Source organism: Callithrix jacchus, chromosome 14 (genome assembly GCF_049354715.1).
Source record: "Callithrix jacchus isolate 240 chromosome 14, calJac240_pri, whole genome shotgun sequence".
NCBI lineage: Eukaryota > Metazoa > Chordata > Mammalia > Primates > Cebidae > Callithrix > Callithrix jacchus.
This window is the reverse complement of record NC_133515.1, coordinates 22377174-22403373: the sequence shown is the minus strand read 5'-3', so window position 1 is coordinate 22403373 and position 26200 is coordinate 22377174. Positions and strand designations below refer to the sequence as shown.

At 46.8% G+C, this 26200-nt stretch overlaps 1 protein-coding gene and 1 long non-coding RNA gene across 6 annotated transcripts in view; one reads left to right on the top strand and one right to left on the bottom strand.

The window, feature by feature from the left end:
- FBLN7 (fibulin 7) overlaps positions 1-26200 on the top strand; it is a 92354-nt gene that overhangs the window by 24405 nt on the left and 41749 nt on the right. For 2 of the 5 annotated variants that reach the window (XR_013526388.1, XM_078348931.1), the window contains exons 3-7: positions 760-930; positions 13482-13607; positions 19757-19894; positions 20822-20959; positions 23100-23238. Coding sequence is in view for 4 of the 5 variants with exons in the window: in XM_078348931.1 (XP_078205057.1) it covers positions 760-930; positions 13482-13607; positions 19757-19894; positions 20822-20959; positions 23100-23238 (712 nt within the window). In the remaining variant the exon portion in view is untranslated. Of the gene's footprint in view, positions 1-759; positions 931-13481; positions 13608-19756; positions 19895-20821; positions 20960-23099; positions 23239-25356; positions 25862-26200 lie in introns of those variants that run through there. The other 3 variants (XM_035271969.3, XM_002757498.5, XM_035271971.3) reach the window with 3 other exon arrangements.
- Positions 2413-25516, bottom strand: LOC118147245 (uncharacterized). Its single transcript, XR_013526389.1, has 3 exons — positions 25433-25516; positions 23077-23310; positions 2413-4252 (listed from the first exon to the last, which is right to left on the bottom strand). It is a non-coding gene; the product is annotated as an uncharacterized LOC118147245 (long non-coding RNA).

Below are 26200 nucleotides of genomic sequence, written 5' to 3'. Positions count from 1 at the left end.
CACATCATAAAGATGCAATAAATAAGGTTTCATTCATTCATTTGTTCAAGAATGATTTATCAAGCATTCACTCTGTGCCAGGCAGTAGGCTGGTGCTGGGAATACACAGGAACATAGGCGAGATGCATTCTGACAGAGAGGACTGACAACGCATCTGGAAAGAAACAAGTCAATAAGGAAATCCCGATGGTTACAAATGCTGAGAAGAGAGCAGAGTGAGCGCCTGGTGTAGAGCGTGCATGGGGAGGTCTGGGCTAGGTGTGGTGGCCAGGAAACAGGTCGGGAGGCGGTGGCATATGAGTGGAAACCTGGGGAGTGAGAAGGAGACAGTTGTGAAAGCTCTGAGGAAAGAGCATTCCAGGCAGAGAGAAGAGCAAAATCCCAGGCCTGGAGCAGGGCTGAGCCAGGCCTGTTCAGGAGACCTGAGGAAACCCAGTGGGCTTGGGTGAGTATGTGGCAGTGACGGGGTGGATCCTTGCAGTCTGGGCTCTCCTATGCTTCGAGGCCCTGCACACAGCACTAAGTGTCTCTGAGCCCCAGTCTCGTCACCTTTTGCTAGGCAGGCATCGTACCACCCATCCATCCCCAAGAAAGCTTTGAAGACTTGATGAGACGCAGCATGTGGATGACCAGCACAGTGCACAGCCTGCAGCAGGCATGCAACAGAGGGCACTACAGATCGGAAGTCCTGTAACTCGGTGATACCTAAGGGCTGTGGTCCAGACAAGGAGCTCATAATCCTTCCATCTCTCCTTACAGTTTCCTGCCTGGCTCTGAACGCCCCTGCGGATGGCAGAAAGTTTGGAAGCAAGTACTTAGTGGATCACGAAGTCCATTTTACCTGCAACCCTGGGTTCCGGCTGGTTGGGCCCAGCAGCGTGGTGTGTCTTCCCAATGGCACCTGGACAGGGGAGCAGCCCCACTGTAGAGGTATCATTCCTCCTTCCCATTCCACTGCGCTGGACCCATCACAGCATAGCAAGGGGTTGCTGCACAGAACGTCATTACTTGGAACATTTTCTGCTTGGTTCTTTAATCATTCCTCAACCACAGAACAGGAGCCAATGTGCCTGATCACTCACCTCCATGCCAGGTTGGGGCTGGTCTCTATCTTCATGAGCTCACTAAACCTTCACAATAATTTAGTCTCATTTTGCATATGGGGAAATTAAGGCACACAGAGGTTAAAGAACTTGCCCAAGGTTACACAGCTAGGGGTTGGGGGGCACAGTTAAGATGCTTCACACCTGGACACTCTGACCCCAGAATCTGTGCTCCTTCACACCATTCTGTTCTGGAGACTGGTGACTGGTTCTTGTCAGTGTGAGGACAAGAAGCTGCCTTGGGTTGGGGAAAGGGACCACGCTCCTGTGGCTGCTCAGTTCAGGGCCTGCAGTCTGTCTGTGAGGCTGCTGGTATCCTCTGGGACTGAGGATATCGACAGGTGTCCTTTCCGTCTGCACTGGGACTTGGTATCAACAGGCTCCGGAGAGTCCACTGTGTGGGGGAGGCATGAAAAGGCTTCTCTCTGTGCTGGGTTTAAAAACAGCACTTTTTTGATATAGAGGAAAATCAGCCTTGGCATAAATAATCTGTTGGCTTTTCAAAAACCCATGGTAAAAACATCCTGGCTACCAGTCACCAGTTATTTTCAGAGCAAGGTTCGTGGGACACCTGCTGAGGCAGAATGTCCATGATTCTAGCCAAAGAGTTGAAGGAGAAACACAGACGTTATGTAAACAAGGAGGTTGCAAAGAGCAGAGTAGAGAGAGGACTTTGTTTTCATTTTTGTTTGAAATGGAGTCTCACTCTGTCATCCAGGCTGTAGTGCAATAGTGCAATCTCAGCTCACTGCAACCTCTGCCCCCCGGATTCCAGCAGTTCTCCTGCCTTAGCCTCCTGGGTAGCTGGGACTACAGGTGCCTGCCACCATGTTCGGCTAACTTTTGTATTTTTAGTAGAAGCGGGGTTTCACCATGGTGGCCAACTGGTCTTGAACTACTGTACTCAAGTGATCTGCCTGCCTCCGCCTCCCAAAGTGCTGGGGTTACAGGTGTGAGCCACCGTGCCTGGCCAAGAGAGGACGTTGGATGCTTAAATTATTTGAAAACATAGAGGGACTCCAGAAAGTATGCCATCCTTGAAGATGAGTATGGATTGCCATGAGAAGCTCAAGGCAACCAGAACCACATTTACAATTTAGGCCTCTGTTTCCTGTCCCCTTGAAAGAGTGATGATGGTTCAAAGTTTGATGACCAGCTCTCAGACCTATCTGGAAACCAGCCAGCAAGTACAAGTCATGTAACATACAAGCAAAACAGGGGAAATGCCAATATCTGGTATTTACCTACTTGACTCTCAAGCCAGGTTAAGCACCTCCTGGGTGATAAGCCATGTCAGGGAAGGTGGGTACACACAGATATTTCATTTTTATTGCTTTGGGTGTCAGTATTTTTGACTTATAGATTGAGTTACAGACCCTGGTTGGTTTCCTTCTTGGTCTGCTCAGCACTTTTGGGACCCATCTGCATTGCCACGTGCAGCCTGCTCCAGTGTCTCTGATAGCTGCTTTGTCCCCTCCAGGGTTCACCCCCACATCTGATCTGTCCACAACCTGCCATGGACACCTGATTGCAGTCAACTCCTGGCCATCACAAACAACGCTGACAAGGCCTTCTCATTCTCCGACGTTATCTCTGGGCTGTGTATCTGTGGCTGGAGGGGGCCTACAGCCTTCAGGCTCACTTTGAACTGAGCACTGCCTGCTGCTCTGCAGAAGGGCTGCACCAGCCCACGTGCCCCCCAGCGGTGCTGCAGGCAAAAACACATCTTACTTGTTTGTGTGCTTTTTTTTCTTGCTTGCTCAGGTATTATCCAAATATTCTGTTCTCGACAGCAACATACATCTACGTTGTGCATTTAAAATGAATAGATGAGTTCATCGAAGAAGATAGCAGAAAGAACGCCTTTTTAGGCAGATAGATACAAAACACTGGAGGCCCAGGAACATCATCTTAAGAAGTGGCTCAAACAAAGGAAACCGTAGTTGGTTGACAAAGGTGGAGACCAAAAGCACTCCCCACAGTCCATCTCCATCCTAGCAGCCGGCCAAGGATGCCTTCCTAGAGGATCCTGGGTATGTCCGTCAGCTTCCTTCTTGACCTTGGGTGCTTTAGTCATGCATTTGCACCTGCCTCACTGCAGCAGGACCCCTTAATGGAAAAGAGGGTCCTGCCGCATCATGACTTATGCTGTGATGTCAAACATTCAGGTGCTCCAGAGTTACCCAGGAAGCTCATAAAAGGCAGATTCTGAAGTCTCAAAAGGCCTACCAAGTTCGGGCCTTTATAGATGTAGACCTAAAACATCTGCATTTTTAATATGTTCCCTAAGTAATACTGCTGTTAACTAAATTTTGAGAAGCACCACTTGATTCATTCTTGCTATTGCCAGAGCAAAAAATATATTGAAAACTTTGAAGTGCTAATGCATTTTGGGCCCAAACCAGTCAGAACGACTGCCAGCCACAGGCAGGACAGTAGACTGTGCGTGTGTCATCTCTGTCCAGGGAAGACGCCTGTTATGCTCACTGCTACTTGCCCTGATGTTTTAGGAAGGCCAAACCTACTCTTACAAAGATCAGAGCCCCCAACCCTGCTGGGCAGACTTCCCTTTCTTGAGACGCAGAGAGCAGACTTTGCCTGGAGGACGACGGTGCAGAGCAGTGGTCCCAACTGCCAGGCAACCAGCAAGTTTACTGACCTTTCTCGTGGTCCAGCGTGGTAATCTCCTGAGTCTTGCCCTTGGACTTAACGGCTCATTCCAGATGCACTTTGTGTTCTTTGTCTCTCCTCTCCCCGCAGCCTTCTTCCTAGCCTTTTTTCCTTTTTTCCTGATCTCCACACCAAAGGGCTGCATGGTGCGGCGCCCTGGGGATGTCTCCTTGGGCTGCATGTGCCATCTAAAACTTGGGAAGGACTGACTCAGGGAACAAGGTGATGGCCAGACCTGATGAGATCTTAGATGGAGATTTTTCTTCTCTTCAAGTGTAGATGGGGCCTGGGTATTGACCCCATGGTGGTGATTGAACAAAAACACTCATGCGTTATAACCAAGCTGCTCCAGCAGCTGCTGGCCATGGCCCCTCCTAAGTGTGTACACTGCCTGCGTTGACACTTCTGTTCACAGCAGGAATTGATGTGATTCATGGATGTTGTCTCCAGCAAGAGCCTCAAAGCAGCTCCAGCCAAACCTGTCAGGAGGGAGAAATAGTGTTCCTGACTGCTGTTTGATAACCTAATGTGACAGCATTAAGGGTGTGGACAGGACACAGGCTGGAACTCAACAATCTAGAGACCAACCCTAGAAACTTACCAACAACCACTGAGCACACCCACTGCATGTTCCAAATCACCAGTCATGTGGTCACCATATGTTATGACCACAGGGGGGACATAATCTTCTTAATTACAGAGAATTCATTTCAAGACGCAAAATATCAGTGCCAGTGACAAATTTGGCAGTACTGCCATAATTGTCCTGCACTCCAGCCCCAGTCAGCTGCTTGGAAAGAGGGTGATGAACCCAACTTGGCAGGGAAGGAAATTACACATAATTACTCCATTTAAAAAAAGCAGGCAGGGCAGGCGCAGTGGCTCACGCCTGTAATCCCAGCACTTCAGGAGGCTGAGGCGGGCAGATCACTTGAGGTCAGGAGTTCAAGACCAGCCTGGCCAGCATGGAGAAACCCCACCACTACTAAAAATACAAAAATTAGCCAGGTGTGGCGGCAGAGGCCTCTAATCCCAGCTACCCAGGAGGTTGAGGCAGGGAGAATGGCTTGAACCCAGGAGGTGGAAGTTGCAGTGAACAGAGATCACGCCACTGCACTCCAGCCTGGGCAACACAGCAAGACTCTGTCTCGGGAGAAAAAAAAAACCAGCAGGCAGAGGTGGGGTCCAGAACTCCAGAGTGGAAAGTAGCCACTTGGCTTTCTCCATTTCTCCATTATTTTCCTTTTTACCCCCCTCCTTCTTCCTCTGAAGCCCTGTTTTTAAGATGTAAAAGCTTTCTGAATTAGGAACCAAAGCTGAAGCTCTTGTGCCTTTGGTTTTTTCTTTTTTCCTTTTCAATGTGGGTAACCAAAGAAACAAATTTGAGAGATATAAATACCACTGTCACTTATCATCATGCTGGTGAAAAGGAATCTTTTGTCAGCCGTCCCCACCCTTTATTTTTAACCTTCATTCTCTTATTAAGCCAATTTTTACTGAGCACCAGCCATGCACAAAGCCTTGTGCCAGATGCTAGGAACTCAAGCCTGAAACTCACAGACATGGCCCCAGCCTCTGTGGCACACAGGCTAAGCAGGGAGGCAAAGCAAAGCAGGCAGCCACACATTAAGGGAAGCGAGCTGACGTTTGCGGTGAAGACCACACAACCTAACAAGGGATAGTAAACAGCATGGGGCATGGAGCAGCTGAGGGCTTCTGAGCAGAGGACAGTGACACTGAGATGAAAGAAAGAATGGGATCTAGACAGGCAAACAGCAGGTAGTTGGGCAGCGTAGGGCAGACGCTGTTTTAAGAAAAGGAAGGAAGGGCTGGGTGTGGTGGCTCACACCTGTAATCCCAGCACTTTGGGAGGCCAAGGCTGCTGGATTACTTGAGGCCAGGAGTTCAAGACCAGCCTGGCCAACATGGTGAAACCCCATCTCTACTAAAAATGCAAAAAGTTAGCCAGGCATGATGGTGGGTGACTGTAATCCCAGCCACTTGGGAGGCTGAAGCAGGAGAATAGCTTGAACCTGGGAGGCAGAGGTTGCAGTGAGATGAAATCGGGCCATTGCACTCCAGCCTGGGTGACAAGAGACAAGAGCAAAACACTGTCTCAAAAAAAAAAAAAAAAAAAAAAGAAAGAAAGAAAGAAAGAAAAGAAAAGGAAGGAGAAGGTGATTGGACCACTTGAGGTCAGGAGTTCGAGACCAGCCTGGCCAACTTGGCAAAACCCCATCTCTACTAAGAGTACAAAAATTAACCAGGCATGGTAGCACGTGCCTATAATCCCTGTTACTCAGGAGGCTGAGGCTGGAGAATTACTTGAACCCGGGAGGTGGAGGTTGCGGTGAGTTGAGATCATGTCACTGCACTCCAGCCTGGGTGACAGAGTGAGACTCTGTCTTGAAAGAAAAGAAAAAAGAAAAGGAAGGAACATGAACAAAGACTCCAAGGAAGAGAAGAATTTGGCACATTTGAGGAAATGAAAAACAAAATTACCGAACCTTGTTGCTGGAGATTATATGAGCTGAGAGTGAGCCAGGGTGGAGAGACGCACAGGCCAGCTATTGGAGTCATGGGCCCTGCGGGTGGTGGGATTTTTGTTCTAAGCACAATAAACAGGGTTAAGACAAGTGTAGCTGCTGCATAGAGAATGCATTGGAGACGGCAAGAATGGAAGCTTGGAAAACACATAGGTGGCTATTGCAGAAGTCCAGGGGAGAGACTGCGGCACCGGAGATTCTAAGTCTTTTTAGAGACAGAACTGATGGAATTTGCTGCATCCCATGTGGGCTGTGAGCCAGGAGGAGAAATCAAGGCTCCAGACTCAGCCTTAGATGATGGCATGCAGGGTGTCGTTTACAGAGATAATGAAGACTGAGCAGTGGGTGTGGCTTGTTTTTAAGCAGTTCATGTGTGGGTCATTGATCAGAATTCCATTTTGGACATATTAAGATAAAATGGCTGTGCGACACCCTAGTGGAGATCAATTCATTCCACCCCAGGTGGGTAGACATCATCTGGAGCCCAAGGCAGCAGAAAGGTTGGAGATACCTGCTTGGGAGTCCTTGGTATAAGATAGTACTGAAATCCATGGGCAGTGGTAGGAGGACCCTCAAGGAGAGGGTGGAGACAGAACTGTGGCTCAGGCAGAGACCTGCAGGGCATTGAGAAGTCAAATGGAGAAGGAGGAGAGCAAAAGGAGACAGGAAGGGCCCAGAGAGGCAGACCTCAGGGAGGCTGTGGAAAGCAGGGCCAGCAGCGCTGGATATGTGTTTGGAAGGGCATTTTGCAGCCAGAAGGGAGCAGAGCTTCAGTCCATCTCACCTTCTGTATCATGAGGCCTTTCCCCAGAGACCTTTAAAAAAAAAATTTGAGTAGAAAGATCTGTCTTTTAAATATATAGTAGCCACTCAATAAATAGTTACTGAGTAATTAACTGACTGGCTGATTTACCAAATGATTAAATGAATTAAAAAAGATGAATTTCCTTCTAGTATTTTATCTAAGCACATACGTGCAAGTTGCACATATCCAGTATCATCTGCGTAGATATTAACATGAGCAATTCTCCATGACCTCTTCTTTCTTTTTTTTTTTTTTGGGGGAGGAAGGGAGGAAGGCAGAAAGGGAGGGAAGGAGGAAGGGAGGAAGGCAGGAAGGGAGAGAAGGAGGAAGGAAGGGATGAAGGAAGAAAGCAAGGGAGGAAGGGGAAAAGGAGGGAGGGAGGGAGGGAGGGAAGGGAAGGAAGGAAATCAAGCAATGAGAGAGACATTGCCGACCTGGATCTAGAGTTTTACAAGTTGATTTCTTTTTTTTTTTTTTTTTTTTAAGAGAAGGAAAGAAAAAAAATGAGTAAAGGAGAGGAAGAAAGAGGAAGAGAAAGAGGGAGGGTGAACGGAAATATTGCTTTATTCTGAAAAAAAATGGGTATTAATAATGGCCAATCAATGTTTCATTTAAACCTATGAGTAGGTGTGATGTGCTATTGACAAGAATGTATATTTTGTGTATTTGAAGTGGAGAGCTCTATAAATATTTATTATGTTTACTTGCTCCAGATCTGAGTTCAAGTCCTTGATAACCTTATTAATTTTCTGTCTCATTGAATCTAAGTCTCTATTTATCTGGGTGTTAGGATCGTTAGCTCTTGTTGTCGCATTGATCCTTTTACCACTATCTCTTTGTTGCTTTAAAATCTATATTATCCGATACGAGAATTGCAACTCCTGCTTTTTTTTAATTAATTAATTAATTTATTTATTTATTTTTGCTCTCCATTTGGTTGGTATATCTTTCTCCATCCCTTTGTTTTGAGTCTTTGTGTATCCTTGCATGTGAAACAGGTCTGGATGTAACATGCCGTTGGGTTTTGGCTGTGTCTTTTGATTGGGGGATTTAGTCGATTGAAATTTAGGGTTACTGCCATTTGATGTTAACTGGCTGTTTAATCCATTCGTTGATGTAAATTCTTCTTTATTTTGATGCTCTTTACTTTTTGGTATATTTTTAGAAAGGCTAATACTGGTTGTTTCTTTCTGTGTGTAATGCTTCTTTCAGAAGCTCTTGTAAAGCAGGCCTGGTGGTAATAAAATCTCTGAGTACTTGCTTATTTGTAAAAGATTTTATTTTTCCTTCAGTTGTGAAGCTTAGTTTGGCTGGATATGAAATTCTGGGCTGAAGGTTCTGTTCTTTGAGGATGTTGAATATTGGCCCCCACTCTCTTCTGGCTTGTAGAGTTTCTGCTGAGAGATCTGCTGCAAGTCTGATAGGCTTCCCTTTGTGGGTAACCTGACCTTTCTCTCTGGCTGCCGTTAGTATTTTCTCCTTCGTTTCAACCCTGGTGAATCTAATGATTATGTGCCTTGGGGTTGCTCTTCTTGAGGAATATCTTTGTGGTGTTCTCTGTATTACCTGGGGTTGAATATTGACCTGCTTTGCTAGTTTAGGAAAATTTTCCTGAATAATATCCTGAAGGGTATTTTCCAGCTTGGATTCATTCTCTCCGTCACATTCAGGTACACCTATCAAACGTAAATTTGGTCTTTTCACATAGTCCCACATTTCTTGGAGACTTTGCTCATTCCTTTTTATCCTTTGTTCTCTAATCTTGTCTTCTTGTTTCATTTTATTAAGTTGGACTTTGACCTCTGATATCCTTTCTTCTGCTTGAACAACTCAAGTGTTTAAACCTGTGCATACTTCTCGGAGTTCCTGTATTATATTCTTCAGTTCCATTAATTCACTTATATTCCTCTCTAAGTTGTCTATTCTCAATAGGATTTCATCAAACCTTTTTTCAAAGTTCCTAGTTTCTTTACGTTGGGCTACAACATGTTCTTTTAACTCACAGAAGTTTCTTATTATCCATTCCCTGAAGCGTGATTCTGTTATTGGGATGCGCTTGTTCTTCATCAAGCCTTGTTCCATTGTTGATGTGGAACTGTGATCATCTTTAGAGGGAGAGGCGTTCTGATTTTGAGTATTCTCAGCCTTTTTACGCTGGTTTCTTCCCATGATTGTAAATTTATCCTCCTGTCGTCTCTGAAATTACCAACTTTCAGATTAGGTCTCTTGAGTGGACGTCCAAGTTGTTAGTTCCCAGGGCCAGAACAGCGGCGTTAAGACTGATGGTGCTTTTCTGCCCAGGATTCTCCTGTCTGGCTTCCTTCTTGTGTCCGTAATAGGCGACTCTGCCTTCCCGGGGCTCCAAACCTCGGTCAGAAGGGGAACCAGTCTCGTTTACTCTGCACCGAGAGCTGCCGCCCCGAGAGCTGCCGCGCCGATGTGCCGTCACAGCCACTGCGCCGGCCTCAGGAGTCGTGCTGGGGGCCCGTGTGGGTCCTCCAAACCTCGGTCAGAAGGGGAGCCAGCCCTGTTTACTCTGCTCTGAGAGCTGCCGCGCCGAGGTGCCGGCGAAACCGCTGAGCCAGCCACAAGAGTCGCGCTGGCAGCCCATGTAACTCCTCCACTGGGGATCTTCTGCTCCGTGAGCGACCAGAATTTGTCTGAAAGTGTGGCATCCTCTAGTTCTCTGTGCTTTGACTGAGAGCTGCAATCCCGAGATGTTAGCAATCGGCCATCTTGGATCGTGCCCCTCTTCTTTCTAAACATAACTCTTCATGATTAGGAAGCACTTCTTTGAAAGGGCTGTTCTAGGCTTTATTGAATGATCCCTCTATTGTTTCAAGGTTTTCATGATTACAAATAATGCCAAGTTTAGCATCTTAAAACATTTTCTCACTATGGAAAGTTTCAAACACACAAAACTACAGAGAATAGTTGAATGACCTTATGTACCTAAAATCCAGTGATTAGCACAGCAGATTCCTTAATATCAGCAATATCTAATTAGAGTACAAATTCCCCTAGTTGTCTCACAGTTTTTAAACACTTTGTTTGAATCAGCGTCCAAATCAGTCCCATAAGTTAGAATTGGTTGATATTGTCTCTTCTGCCTCGGCAAGTGTCACTGCCATTCTCATCCTGATGTCTGTAGTTATAGCAAGTCCCTGAGTACTACCACTTTCAAAAAGTGTGCTGCTTTTTTTACTGAATGTTAGTTTCATTGGATATAAAATACCTATCTCACATTTTTCTTTTCTTGAGTGTTTTAAATATGTCACTCTGTGTTTTCTGTTTTAAACTGATGCTGTTGTGCTATTATATTGGTCTTTCTGCCTGAAAGCCCCCAAAATATATTTTTTCTTTAAAATTGAGCCATTTGGTTAGGATCTGTCTCAGTGCCTGCCTTTCTGGGTCAGTTTTCTCAGGTATGGAGTTCACCTTTTCTTTTTCTTTTTTTTAACAGAGTTGCACTCTGTCACCCATACCCAGGCTGGAGTACAGTGGCACAGTCTCAGCTCACTGCAACCTCTGCCTCCTGGGTTCAAGCAATTCTCCTGCCTCAGCCTCCTGTGTAGCTGGGATTACAGGCGCCCATCACCATGCCTGGCTAATTTTTTGTGTTTTTCGTAAAGATGGAGTTTCTCCATGTTGGCCAGTCTGGTCTTGAACTCCTGATCTCAGGTGATCCATCCACCTTGACCTCCCAAAGTGCTGGGATTACAGGCGTGAGCCACCACACCCAGCCCTAAGTCCCCCTTATCAATAGGAAGTTTCAGTTGCTGGAACAGCCTGCCCCATAGGAACCTCCAAAATTTTCCAGGGCAAAGTCTTAATATTAAGGAGACTTTAAGGGAAGGAGGGTCCAAACTGGGCACAATAAGGAAAATAGGTGCAAATGAAAGAGATGGTCATCCAGACAAAAATGCAAAGGAGGCAGAGCTTAGAAAGTGTGAAGCCCTGTGTTTGCTCACAGTGGAAAAACAACAGAAATGAGAATTTCAGACTCATGAAGTTAGCAAAGCTATATGGGAAAGCTTATTTCACTTAATTATGAGTAATGAAAAGGACTCTTGACAAATCCCATAGAAATTATTATAAGAAAAAAGAGAATACAATTTCTATAGATAATAAAGAAATGCCGGAAAGACATGCCCATGAAACAGATAAAAACTCGTCTGGAGTATCATGAGCTGAAAGAGCTGTTTGAAAGATAAAAGCAAAGAAAGAACAATTTAGATAAAAATGAGAAAACACTCAAAACTGAGGTGATTGGAAAAATGAAAAACTGGAAATAAGTTGACAGAACCCAGGAAGGAATTAGAAATAAAAGAAAAAATTTCAGTCACACATATAAAATAGTTAGCTAGGTTTCATGAAAACAGTAAGTGCTCATGAAACAGCAGATGAAAGTGGGATTATCATCTGGGTTTTGGATTGCCAGCATCTGCCATGCACTTGACTGAATGCCACAGCCTGGGACACATGTGGGTGTGATGACAACTGTACTTCAATCCAGACACAGAGGGGCTGCCAGGCTGGACATCAGGCCACTGGATGCCTCTGACTGCATATCAACGTAAGAGCCGAGATAGCACCACTGCACTCCAGCCTGGCGACAGAGCAAGACTCCATCTCAAAAAGAGAGAGAGAGAGAGAGAGAGAGAGAGAGAGTCTGAATGCAGCCTATCTAGAAATGAATGCGCTGGGTGGATCCAGAGAGGGAGCCAGAGTGCACAGTCCTGAGACACCTGTGGGTTTCTCTACAGCGCCGATGATGCCTAACCCCCACCCACATGGTCCAGGTACAGGTCAGGCTCAGTGCCTTCTTCCGGTGGCCAGCAAAAGGAGAGACCACGGTGTTGGCCCCAGTGGGGCCAAGCTACATGATACTGGTGTTCACATTTTCTGGCTCTCTGCCCGCAACTTCACAGCCTAGTGATCTGCCCACTTCACCAGACTACACTGGTGAGCAAAGATGGAGCTGAACAATGGATAGAAACAGGAACCCCAAGCTCTATGGCATTTGTGCACAGTCATTTCAGATGCATTCCTGGAAACCAGTCATCTGCAAACAGAATGTATGAGGGACAGTGCAACCGGGCTGAGGTTACTGAGAAACAGAAATGGCTCCTTCTCTAGGGATGAGCAGCATTCGGCGTTCTGAGTCATTTTGCAGCAATCAGAAACTGTGTAAGAGTTTAATGACGTTCCAATCTCCAGGAGGCTTAAGGGAAGCCTGAGACCCTCCCAGTCCACCCAAAACAAGCCTGTCATTCTCATTAGGAACAAAGCACTTGTTTCTTTCTCTTGATAGACACAGCAGGAAAGGCTGCTTTTATGCCAACAAGGAGGTGTTTTCAGTTTTCTTTCCGAAGATGATGTGGTCAAGTCAGGGAACTGACAAACCTCTCTCTGGTGGAAATGGTCTGTTTCTATGCACTAAAACTGGGCTTGAGGAATTCATAACAAGCTCATGTGGCCTGGGTTTTTTGGGTGTATATTTGTTTGGTTGGCTTGATTTGTTTTTGTTTTTGAGATGGAGTCTTGTTCTGTCACCCAGGCTGGAGTATAGTGGCGCAATCTCTGCTCACTGCAACCTCTGCCTCCCAGGTTCAAGCAATTCTCCCACCTCAGTTTCCCAAGTAGCTAGGACATAGGCACACGCCACCATGCCCAGTTAACATGTGGCCTGTGGGTTTAAGAGGATCATTTTTTTCTAATTAAAAAATGTATGCATGGTTATTATGGGAAAATGGAAGAATACAAAAAAGTATAAACAAGCAAATAAAAATCGCCTGTAACCCTACCACTTAGAGAAAAAAAAATCTATTCAGCTTTTTAAGATAACAATCTCTCTCTACATAGACCTTTTCCACAGAATGTGTAGATGAGCAAGGAACAGCTCCCTTTACCAACATGAAGGAGATGTCAAACAAACCTCTTACCTGGTCAAGCACAGGAGGGCTTCTGGGTGGGAATTTGGAGAATTTGTTTTCCCCAACCCAGGACATTCCAGTGGGCCACCCCTCCCCTTTATAACTGCACTGAATTTCATTCCTGTTTAAAAGTGTTTCTCCCAGGTGCTGGCTGATGGAGGAGAGGGTTTGCACTCAGAGGCCCAGGTGGGCAGTGTGTGCCTGGGTGCCAGGCCTGCTGATGAACGGAAATGCAATGACTGTATATCAGCCCTCTGGCAGCTCTTGCTGGTGGAGAGGGTGGAAAGAGTAGGTGAGGTCAGGTAGAAAATGGGAGTCACTCTACAATGTAAAGGAAGTTAACCCTTCATCAGTTTTTTATTTTATTTGTTTTAGACCTAGAACTCACATCCTTATATTTGAAAATTATTTATTTTCCTAGATATCAGCGAATGCTCCAGCCAGCCTTGTCAAAATGGTGGAACATGTGTAGAAGGAGTCAGCCAGTACAGATGCATTTGTCCCTCAGGAAGGACTGGGAACCGCTGTCAGCATCAGGCCCAGACTGGTACGTAGCCACCATGGGGTTAGGTGAGGACATCGTGCTGTGGGGAGAGGAGGACCCTAGGCATAGATCACCAAATGCAGACGTGTAGGGTGCTCAGTCCCCGTCTCAGAGATGTAGCTTTTCCTCTCTGTTTCACATCCATTGATACCTCTGGTTTTCTAAGGTGGTCACTTGACAGAGCTTAGCGCTTTGATGCAACCAGAGTTTTGATCCTTTTTTTTTTTTTTGAGACGGAGTCTCACTCTGTCACCCAGGTTGAAGTAGTGCAGTGGCGCAATCTTGGCTCACTGCAACCTCCACCTCTCGGGTTCAAGTTCTCCTACCTCAGTCTCCTGAGTAGCTGGGATTACAGGCACGTGCCACCATACCTGGCTAATTTTCTGTATTTTTAGTAGAATCAGGGTTTCACCGTGTTAGCCAGGATGGTCTCGATCTCCTGACCTCCTGATCTGCCCACCTTGGCCTCCCAAAGTGTTGAGATTACAGGCATGAGCCACCACTTCCGGCATGATTCTTCTTATAGTAGAAAACAAGTGCAAGAACTGACTCCCAACCTAAAAATCCCCTAGATTGGGAACGTGGCCTGAGAAGTTTCATTGTTGCCACCTTCGCCTGGTTGGCATTTCTTCAGCCAGCAGAACCACCTTTTCTTTCCAGTGTTCACATCACGTCCTGCAAAACTAGCAGCTATTGATGCAGTATTTTGAGAGCTGGATAACTATACATTTGACTGGTTTTGAGATGATTATTATTCACATCTCGAATCCCAACATCTCTCCTCCTAGAGGGTCTAAGGAGTCACACAGTGGCTGGGTTTGCATATGGCAAAAAAAATCCAATGATAAGGAATCTGTGACAGATGGACAGGGGTTCCCACTCATGTTGCCACCAAGATTTCGTTCAGCCCCAAAGATGTCCTATTCCTTTGCTAGAAAAGTCTGGTGTGTTACGTCTGTTTGTCTTTACTTCTGTATGAAATATCTGTGGTGGGAAGGGGCATTGGGGCTAGTGCAGTGTCCAAGGATATGATCTTTATCAATACTTGAGATCCTGGCATTGGACCTGGCCCAAGGTCAGATTTAAATAGTGCCCCAAGAGAGTTGCTGCTTAATTTGCCTTAATTTGATTCAGTTCAGCTGAGTCAGCCAGCTGAGCATTTTCTCAGAATGAGGCTGTCCTCCTGAGCTCAGAGCCCCTTACAGCTCCTGTCCCTGGGACTGCTTTCTATGGAAACTGAGGCCAGAGACTGGGTTTCTTGGATACCTCACTGTCTCTCCCGTTGTTTACAAACAAGAGGGAAAAAGAAATGGGTTCCCTTTTTCCCTAAATATGCCAGTCCTTGTCACTGAATGTTCTAAACCCCACCCTTTAGGGTTTTCTCCAACTGTGGGATATTTTTTTTTTTGAAATGGAGTCTCTGTTGCCCAGGCTGGAGTACAGTAGCACCATCTCAGCTCACTACAACCTCTGCTCCCAGGTTCAAGTGATTATCCTGCCTCAGCCTCCCAAGTAGCTGGGATTACAGGTGTTCACCACCATTCCTAGCTAATTTTGGTATTTTTCATAGAGACAGGGTTTCACCATGTTGGCCAGGCTGGTCTCAAACTCCTGACCTCAAGTGGTCTGCCTACCTCACCCTCCCAAAGTGCTGGGATTACAGGCGTCAGCCACCATACCCGCCCAGGGATCTTTAGACAATTGTTGCTTAGGTCCAGGGAGGCCTGTTATAAAGTGTCCCCATGACCAGAATCTTCCCCAGGAATGGGAAGGTGGGGAAGCAAGCAGGCACATCCAAAGCCAGCTCCTATCCTCACAGTCTCCATGAACAGCAAACACACACCTGGGCTCTTGCTCGCCTGGTCCCCCAGCCTGACAGTCCTTCCCATTAGCTGGCCCGTGTCTTTCTGGCTCCCAGGAGGAGCATCCCTCCAATTCCTTTTTAAAAAATCAATTCACCATATTTTTTATTGTGATAAAATATACATAACATAAAATTTACCATTTTAATCATTTTTAACTGTATAGCTCAGTGGCACTAATCACACTCACGTTGTGCAACCATCACCACCATCCAGCTCCAGAATTCTTTTTGTCTTGCAAAACTGAACTTCTGTACCCATAACAGTACAACTCCCCATTGCCCTCCCACAGCCCCTGGTAATCACCATTCATTCTTCTTTTTGTCTCGATCAGTCTGACTACTCTAGGGACCTCATCTAAGTAGAATCATGCAGGGTTTGTCCCCTTGTGTTTGATTCCCACCGATTCCTCTTTAATCTCTCAACATATGAGAGCTCTAAATACTTGACAAACTTTCAGAAAAATAACATTTTCCTGATTAGAAATGTAATTTGGCCAGGCACAGTGACTCATGCCTGTAATCCCAGTATTTTGGGAGGCTGGACGGATTATTTGAGGTCAGGAGTTTGAGACCAGCCTGGCCAACATGGTGAAACCCGTCTTTACTAAATATACAAAAAAAATTAGCAGGGTGGTGATGCGCACCTATAATCTCAGCTACTCAGGAGGCTGAGGCAGGAGAGTTGCTTGAACCTGGGAGACAGAGGTTTCAGTGAGCCGAGATTGTACCACTGCACTCCAGCCTGGGCGACACAGTAAGACTTGGTCTCAAGAAAGACAGAGAGAGAGAGAGAGAGAGAGAGAGAGAGAGAGGAAAGAAGGAAGGAAGGAAGGAAGGAAGGAAGGAAGGAAGGAAGGAAGGAAGGAAGGAAGGAAATTTATGTTCTTGGTAAAAACAAAAAATGTGAATACTTTAGAAAAGTACAATACAAAAAAAAAAAAGAACAAAAAATAATGATCTATGAACAGGCCAATAATGAGCTCTGAAATTGAATTGGTCATAAATAGCCTACCAATCAAAAAATGCCCAGGACCTGATGGATCCACAGCCTAATTCTACCAGATGTACAAAGAAGAGCTGGTACTATTTCTACAAAAACTATTCCAAAAAATTGAGGAGGAGGGACTTCTCCCCAACTCATTCTATGAGGCCAGCAATCTCAATAAGAAAACCTAGCAGAGAAGCAACAAAAAAAGGAAATTTCAGACCAATATCCTTGATGAACATTGATATAAAAATTCTTAACAAAATACTTACAAACCAAATCCAGCAGCACATCAAAAAGCTAATCCACTATGATCAAGTAGGCTTTTTCCCAGAGATACAAGGTTGATTCAACATACAAAAATCAATAAATGTGATGAATCACATAAACAGAACTGAAGGCAAAACCACATGATTATCTCAATAGATGCAAAAAGGCTTTTGATAAAATTCAACATCCCTTCATGTTAAAAACGCTCAACAAACTAGGTATTGAAGGAACAGATCTCAAAATAATAAGATTCATCTATGACAAACACACAAGCAACATCATACTGAATGGGCAAAAGCTGGAAGCATTCCCCTTGAAAACCACCACAAGACAGAGATGCCCTCTCTCACCATTTCTATTCAACATAGTATTGGAAGTCCTGGTAAGATCAATCAGGTAAGAGAAAGAAATAAAGGGCATCCAGATAGGAAGAGAGGAAGTCAAATTATCTCTGCTTGCAGACGACATGATTCTATATCTAGGAAATCCCATAGTCTCAGCCCAAACGCTCCTTCAGCTGATAAACGACTTCAGCAAAGTTGCAGAACACAAATACCATCAACAACCAAATCGAGAGCCAAATCAGAAAGGCAATCTGATTCACAATTGCCACACACAAAAATAAAATACCTAGGAATACAGCTAACCAGGGATGTGAAAGATCTCTACAGTGAGAATTACAAAACACAGTTCAAAAAAATCAGAGAAGATACAGACAAATGAAAAAACATTCAATGCTTATGGATATGAAGACTCAATATCATTAAAATGGCTATGCTGCCCAAAATAATTTATAGATTCAATGTTATTCCTATCTAACTATCAAAGACATTCTTCACAGAACTAGAAAAAGTTATTTAAACATGTATATGGAACAACAACAAAAAACCTGATAGCCAAGGTAATCCTAAGCAAAAAGAAAAAAGCTGGAGGAATTACATTACCTAACTTCAAACTATACCACAAGCCTACAGTGACCAAAACAGCATGGTACTGATACAAAAACAGGCACATAGACCAATAAAACGGAATGGAGAGCCCAGAAATAAGGCCATACATCTATAACCATGTGATCTTTAACAAAGCTGACAACAACAAGAATGGGGAAAAGACTCCTATTCAATAAATGGTGCTGAGATAACTGGCTAGCCATATGCAGAAGACTGGAGCACTTCTTACACCATAGAGAAAAATCAACTCAAGATAGATTAAAGAGTTAAATGTAAAACCCAAAACTATAAAAGTCCTGGAAGACAACATAGGCAATACCATACTGGACATAGGAATGGGCAAAGATGTCAAGACACTCCCCACCAAAAAAAAAAAAAAAAAAGACACCAAAAGCAATTGCAACAAAAGCAAAACTTGACAAATGGGATCTAATTAAACTTAAGAGCTTCTGCACAGCAAAAGAAATTATCAAAGGAGTAAACAAATAATGTATAGAATAGGGGGAAATATTTGCAAGCTATGCATCTGACAAATGTCTAATATCCAGCATCTATAAGAAACTTAGATTTACAAGAGAAAAACAACCCCATTAAAAAGTGGGCAACATACATGAACAGACACTTCTCAAAAGAAGACAGACATGCAGCCAACAAGCATATGAGAAAAAAGTTCCATATCACTGATCATTAAAGAAATGCAAATTGAAACCACAATGAGATACCATCTCACACCAGTCATAATGACTACTATTAAAAAGTCAGAAAGTAACAGATCCTGGGGAAGTTGCAGAGAAAAGGGAACCCTTACACTGTTGGTGGGAGTGTAAATTAGTTCAACCATTTTAGAAAGCAGTTTGGTGATTCCTCAAAAAGCTAAAAGCAGAACTAGCACTTGACCCAGAAAACCTATTACTGGGTATATATCCAGAGCAATATAAAGCATTCTACCATAAAGACAGGTGCACTCGAATATTCGTTGCAGCACTGTTCACAATAGCAAAGACATGGAACCAACCTAAATGCCAGTCAATGACAGACTGGATAAAGAAAATGTGGTACATATACACCATGGAATATTATGCAGCCATAAAAAAGAATGGGATCATGTCCTTTGTGGGAATATGGTTGGAGCTGGAGGCTACCATCCTTAGCAAACTAACAGAGGAACAGAAAACCAAATACCGCATGTTCTAACTTATAAGTGGGAGCTAAATTATAAGATCTTCCGAACACAAAGAAGCAAACAACACACTGAGGTCTACTTGAGGGAGAATGGGGGAGGAGGGAGAGGAGCAGAAAAGGTAATTATCAGCTACTGAGCTTAATAGCTGGATGATGTGTACAACAATCCCCTGTGATACGTGTTTATCTGTGTAACAAACCTTCACATGTTGAAGGTCCTCAAACCTAAAATTTAAAATTGAAACCGCATATTCTCACTCATAGGCGGGTGATGAAAAATGAGAACACAGGGACACAGAAAGGGGAGTACTAAACACTGGGGTCTATAGGGGGGAAAAGGGGAGGGCCAGTGGGAGGGGGAGGTGGGGAGGGATAGCCTGGGGAGAAATGCCAAATGTGGGTGAAGGGGAAAAGGAAAGCAAAGCACACTGCCATGTGTGTACCTACGCAACTGTCTTGCATGCTCTGCTCATGTACCCCAAAACCTAAAATCCAATAAAAAATTTTAAAAAAAATACACACACACCAAAAGAAATAAAAAATAGTGGCCCACGGTTTTAAACTCTCTTTTGATCACTGTTAGAATTTTGGGGTGTTCAAGTCTTTTTAAGTGAAAATGTAGACTCGGCCTAGCGGTCCTTCTGAGGTGCAGCTTGGTGGCCTGCGTTTTTATGCACCATTCTGTTCCAGTGCACTTGCTGTCCTGTGCTCCCTTTGAGTGGGCCCTGGACCGGTCGGCGGGCTTCATGGTTAATTACTTGTCTTTCCTTTCCCTACTCCAGAGTAAGCTCTTTGAGAAGGAGCTGTGCCCCCGTCTGGGTTCTGCTCCCGGCCCCTACCCAAGGTTGGGCTGACGGCAGGTGCGCCAGGGTCCGGCACTGAGTGTGTCTTCTCCCCGCAGCCGCCCCCGAGGGCAGCGTGGCCGGCGACTCTGCCTTCAGCCGCGCGCCGCGCTGTGCTCAGGTGGAGCGGGCTCAGCACTGCAGCTGCGAAGCGGGATTCCAATTGAGCGGCGCCGCCGGCGACAGCGTCTGCGAGGGTAGGCTCGGGCTCCGCCAGGACACTGGGGACCGCAGGGGGAGGACATGGGGCGGTGAAGGGGCTCTCACCCACCGCCCTCCTGCCTGCACGGACGCACCCTGCACGGGTGGCTTCCGGGGCGCCGTCTCAGAAGGCCTGGCCACTTTGCATTACAGGTAAGTGTTGATGATAATTGCTAGAATGCAGCTAATTCATAGAAATCAGAGCTCGCCCCACCTCAGAAACTGGTCTAGCCTATGTCCAACCCACACGTGCTTGGTTCAGGAGAGCCTTGAGCCCCTCCATCCCCTCCGTCCTGGCTGGAATCATAGGAGCTTAAAGCACTTTGTTAGTAGCGAGGGCCCAGAGCTGAGCAGGAGAGTGGGAATCATTCCTTGGTCCCCTCTGGGCTTAGCTTTCCTGACCGCTCAGTTTTGCTGCCCTCTCCTGATTACCAGAGTTCTCTCCCCAAACAATGCAAAGCAGGAGTTCAATTCTGAGATCTGGTCAGTTGGTGCTAATAGCCTCATTTTACAGCAGCAGAAAGGAGACCCTCTTATTCCATTCCCAAAGATAAAGAGTTAACATGGGGCTGTTAATCCCTCCCTACTTTCTGGGAATAGGCTTGATTGGCCAGCTTCTGCAGGGTCTCGCCAGGTGTCTTCAGCCTAAGACAGAGATGCCTTTCTAGGGTCTAGCATGTCAGCTCCCTGCCACTCCTCCTTTTCGCCCTCTGGGCCCTCGGGTTAGGAGAAAGGAAGGCACACCTGCTCCTCTCGAGAGTGCTCTGCTGCGGGTAGGGCATGACGGCTGCCTGAGGCCCAGCCACTTAACTGCAGCTGCCATTGCCTCCAGGAACGAGGCACGACTGTTCTGGGTTCTGGGTCGCAGCTGGCAACACCTGCTGCATGGCTCCTGGAGTCACAGTGAGCACTTCTGTCCGCAGATGTGAACGAGTGTGAGCTCTACGGGCAGGAGGGGCGGCCCCGGCTCTGCATGCACGCCTGCGTGAACACCCCGGGCTCTTACCGCTGCACCTGCCCCAGCGGATACCGAACCCTGGCGGACGGGAAGAGCTGTGAGGGTGAGTGAGGCTAGAGAGAGTGCCATCTGCACCCGGCTACCTGCTGCTGTGGTGAACCCCCATGACCTCACAATCAGGAGTAAGGTGGTTGGCAGAGTCACAGTTTCAGACACTTTCAATTTTTAAAAAGCCACCAACCAAAGGGCTTCTCAAAGATCAGGCCACATCGTCATCTACATAAATAGGAAAATGAGTTCCTTAACCATCCTGGCAACTAGTCTTTTCGGACTTTATTTGAGTAACTGGGATTTTTTTTTTTTCAAGATCTGGTCACTTCCACCCACTCAACAATGCCTTCAGCTAGGGCTGGACCTAAAGGTAGACTGGCCAGGTGGTCATCCATGTCATGTAATCTGGAGGAACCCATGAGGCTCCCATGGACCTGTAAGTCCCCCTCTGAAAGGAGCAGCACCTTACAAGCACTTATGTCTTAGCGAGGTCGAGCTCTATAGCACCAGACTTGTTTGATGATAGCTGAGGACAACAAGGGAGACAGAGTACCCAGGGAGGGACAAGAGTCGGGGCATTACTACCCCTGGGCTTGAGGGGTGTAGGGAGTGAGGGGGCTTATCAGAGAATGACAGATTGTGGCCGTCAAGGACACAGCCACCACCAGAACCACATCCAGGCAGGTCAGGACTCCTCAGGCTGGGTCACTGTCATTTCCCAACCCCAGCTGAAAATCAGTCAGCCTCTCAGGTGCAGAGTGGGTTGGGGAACAGGGGTGCAGATGGAAAATAACTGGCTCAGGTTTCACCCCAGTGCCAAATCCTGTCCATCACCAGTGGCCTCCTGGAGAACTGGGTTGAGGTTTCTGAGGCTGATTCCTGGCAGAGTGGGAAAGAACATCTTTAGCTGACAAGGAGTGTCTACAGCAGGGGCAGGGGGCACCTAAGAGGGCAGGAAGGATGTGTGCAGAGTGGGTTGGTTGTAGAACAGAGAGGCTGAGAGCCCTCAAAGCGGTCACCAGCATCACCACAGGACAAGTCCAAGTCCCAGGGACACCAGGTGCCTAACAGGAGGCCTCCTGTCACCCCACCTCCACTTAGGAAAAATACAGATGTCAATTGCTGTAGACACGCTGACTTTCCACATGGGCTGAGTCAGAACCCACACCTCAGGCCTGAAGGCCAAGTGGGATCATCCTGACCCTTGACCCTCGAATCCCCATGCTGCAGTGGGCCTTTGGGGGACTGGGTCTGCTCCTGCAGGCATAGCTCACATGAGGAAGGGGACAGGCCCACCTCCTCAGCTGGACCACCCCCATGGAAACACGACAGAGAGGGGAGCCCCGCTGGCTTCAGGCAACAGCTCTGACCCACTGAGGGAGAACAGGAGGAGAGAGGGCAGAGGGCTTCTCCATGGGCTGACTCAGGAATGTGAGGGGAGGGGTGGCTCCCCAGTGACATCCCACTGGGGCCCCGCTGCAGGGCTCTGAGGAGTAGGTGACCTGGAGCTGGAGCCCAAGAAGGCATCCAGATTGCCACCCACACTCCCTCCCTTCCACAGTGCTCATGAAGGCCCACCTAGGGGTGCTTAGGGTTGAGAAGGACGGCCTCCAGCTGCAGAGACTCTCTGGATGTAAAGGAAGCAGAGAACTCATACAAATGATGGCATTAAGGTGTCTGCACTAGGCATGGGGTGAGGTTGATTGGAAGACTTTCTAAAAGATTCTAATTTTAAAAAGATACATAGATAGATAGATAGATAATAGATAGATAGATAGAAAGATAGATAGATAGATAGATAGATAGATAGATAGATAGATAGATGGATAGATAGATAGACAGATAGACAGAGGAAAAATAATGGCCATGGAGGGTAATGGGGCAGGTGGGCTGAGAAGCAGACGGGTCTGAGAGAAGTGTTGTGACCAGTAACACTCCCCTGGTACTTTCCACCACCGGTGCGACCTGCCATACCCCAGTGAAGGAGGACAGGATCCCAGGGAGGGGCAACCGCCGGCATTTCCTCGGGCCTTGATTCCACACAGTTAAGGAAGGCAGGCTTCCTGCTTTAAGAATAAGTGCCAGGAGCAGGGAGCACTGCATTACAGCGACTGCAGGCCTCTCGAGTGGTTCTGTCTTAAATGGAGGAAAAGTCAAGGAGATTCTCACCCATTGTATGTCCCGTATCTCAGATGTAGATGAATGTGCGGGCCTGCAGCCAGTGTGCCCCCGGGGGACCACGTGCATCAACACCGGTGGAGGCTTCCAGTGCGTCAGCCCCGAGTGCCCCGAGGGCAGTGGCAATGTGAGCTACGTGAAGACGTCTCCATTGTGAGTACTGCCAAGGCATGCACACCCTCACTCGGGCCTCCAAGTGTGGCTGGTCCGGATGCTTCCTAGAAGCTGTCAGGAGAAGGTACAGTTATGCCATAGAAAGATGAGAGGCAGGAGGCTGGGAGGCTGGCTTCTCTGAGTTTCCATTTTCCTTTAGTGGTTGCATCTAATGCATTGCTGCCCTGGAGAAATAAGAACCCAATTCCCCATGGGAGTAAGGTACTAAGTGCTCCCCTACTACATAGAGGATAATGGGGGTTGCAGCCACCCCAAGATGGCACAACCAGGGCAGGCCACTGGAGGGAAGAAACTGTTGTGACCTTCTCCTGATAAACCCATAGCAGCCCGGGAGACAGGTATAGATCACATGGATTTGGGAGGTGACAGCATTCACATAGCCAGGAACTATTGACTCCCTTGAGTTACACTGCATAGCCTGTGCACCCTGCATTATATCACTCTGCTTTTCCAATAGTACTAGAAGGTTCTATGTCTAGTAACTTCAACTCTTGTGTTTTTTGTTTTCTTTTGTTTTGTTTGAGACAGAGTCTTGCTCAGTGGCCCAGACTGGAGTGGAGTGGTATGATCTCAGTTCACTGCAACCTCCGCCTCCTGAGTTCAAGCAAATCCCCTGTCTCAGCCTCCCAAGTAGCTGGGATTATAGGCACGTGCTGCCATGCCCAGCTAAATTTTGTATTTTTAGTACAGACTGGGTTTCCCCATGTTGGCCAGGCTGGTCTCTACCTCCTAACCTCAGGTAATATACCCACCTCAGCCTCCCGAAGTGCTGGGATTACAACCATGAGCCATCATGCCCGGCCCATAACTGTGGCTCTTAAACAGCAAGAAGAGCTTTTTTGTTTGTTTGTTTAAGTTGGGAGATGGGCCTTTAAGGGGAACAACTACAACTATCACAAAGCACATATATTTTCCTCTCAAAAAGAGATCATAAAAGACCTAACATTGTCTTTAAAATGAAGATGATTACTTCATACGCTTAATTATTTGAATTGCTGTTGAGTTAAAGAGGATTAGAAGCAAGAGAGTTAGTGGCACTGAAGCATGGCAGTTTTTAGAGAGAGTGAAGACGTTAGAACCTTCCTCATGAAGTCACCCAGTGAAAGGATGGGGAACCACTCTATTATGGCCTCTGGGGCATTCAACCAATAGCTGGATGTGATATTTGACCTGCAAAATCATGATGTTACAGAATCACCTAATATACTAGATTGCATTTGTCTTTTATGTTTGAAAGGATAGAGAAATATTGAAAGCATTTCCACAAGACCCTGTTTCCAAATGATTAAGACAAACAGGGCCTCCTACTATAAGAATACACATTGTGGGCCGGGCACAGCGGCTCATACCTATAATCCCAGCACTTTGGGAGGCCAAAGCAGGCAGATCACTTGAGGTCAAGAGATCAAGACCAGCCTGGCCAACATGGTGAAACCCCCGTCTCTACTAAAAATACAAAAATTAGCTGGGCGTGGTGGCAGGCACCTGTAATCGCAGCTACCCAGGAGGCTGAGGCAGGAGAATCACTTGAACCTGACAGCTGGAGGTTGCAGAGAGCCAACATCACTCCACTGTAGCTGAGTGACAGAGTGAGACTCTGTCTAAACATAACATAAAATACACACTGCTGTGTTTAGGAAGTTCACCATGCACCTTGTGGGAAGCACCGCATTAGAGGATGTTGCTGGCTAACTGCTGAGGTCCTACTATTACTGAGCAAGATCACAGCACAGGGAGAAAGGGCCCCTGGTTTGAGTATCAGCATTGCCATCATTATTTAATATTCCCAGGCTTTACTTTTCTATAAAAAATGATAGTAATAGCATAAATACATATATATACACACACAAACACACATACACAGGTGTGCAGGGAGCGCCCATGAACAGGAACAGAAGCAGCAGCCCTTCCTTTGCCATGCCTAACACCAGCTACATTCACTCACCTGCAGCTCCATAGCTCCTGGTTGAGGGACCCGTGGCTAGGAAAGGTCATCTAGGTGGCCTCTGCAAGAAGGCAGGTGGGCAGCCGGGTCGGAGCAGCCCCTTGTGAGACCTCCACAAGGCTGACCGCCTCCGTTTTGCCTCTCTGCTCCAGCCAGTGTGAGCGAAACCCCTGCCCCATGGACAGCAGACCCTGCCACCATCTGCCCAAGACCATCTCCTTCCATTACCTCTCTCTGCCTTCAAACCTGAAGACGCCCATCACGCTCTTCCGCATGGCCACGGCCTCTGCCCCCGGCCGAGCTGGGCCCAACAGCCTGCGGTTTGGGATTGTGGGTGGGAACAGCCGCGGCCACTTTGTGATGCAGCGCTCAGACCGGCAGACTGGGGAGCTGATCCTCGTGCAGACCCTGGAGGGGCCTCAGACCCTGGAGGTGGATGTCGACATGTCGGAATACCTGGACCGCTCCTTCCAGGCCAACCACGTGTCCAAGGTCACCATCTTTGTATCCCCCTATGACTTCTAAGGGTACACAAGGGCACCGGGGTGAGGAGATCTGACCTCGTTTCTCTTCCCTGAAGACTCAGCTTTGGGCACTGACTGCGTGGACGTCTCCTCCTCCCGCCTGTTCTGCCCTTTCGCCAGCGCACCCTGGGTACGCTGCACGGTGTCCCATGAATAGCACAGACGCGCAGCCAGAAAATTCAAACTGCTGCCAGCACATTTTTTGTTCTGCTTTAAGGCCCTTCCCTTAGATGATACTCTAACTTTCTCAAAATTTTTTATTCAGGGGATGGGCAGCTTTCCAAAATGCTGTTCAAATGGCCTTGTGAGTTTGAACTGGCTGGGGAGAGAAAAGCTGGCAATGTGTGTCAGATGGCTATCAGCCCTTCTGCATTTTCATAGCCAGACTTGCTATAAATGAAGCGGTTCTAGTCATGCGGGGGTGGGGCGGGGTCTAGTCATGCCTCTGCGCATGCGGCATAGGAAGTGGCGT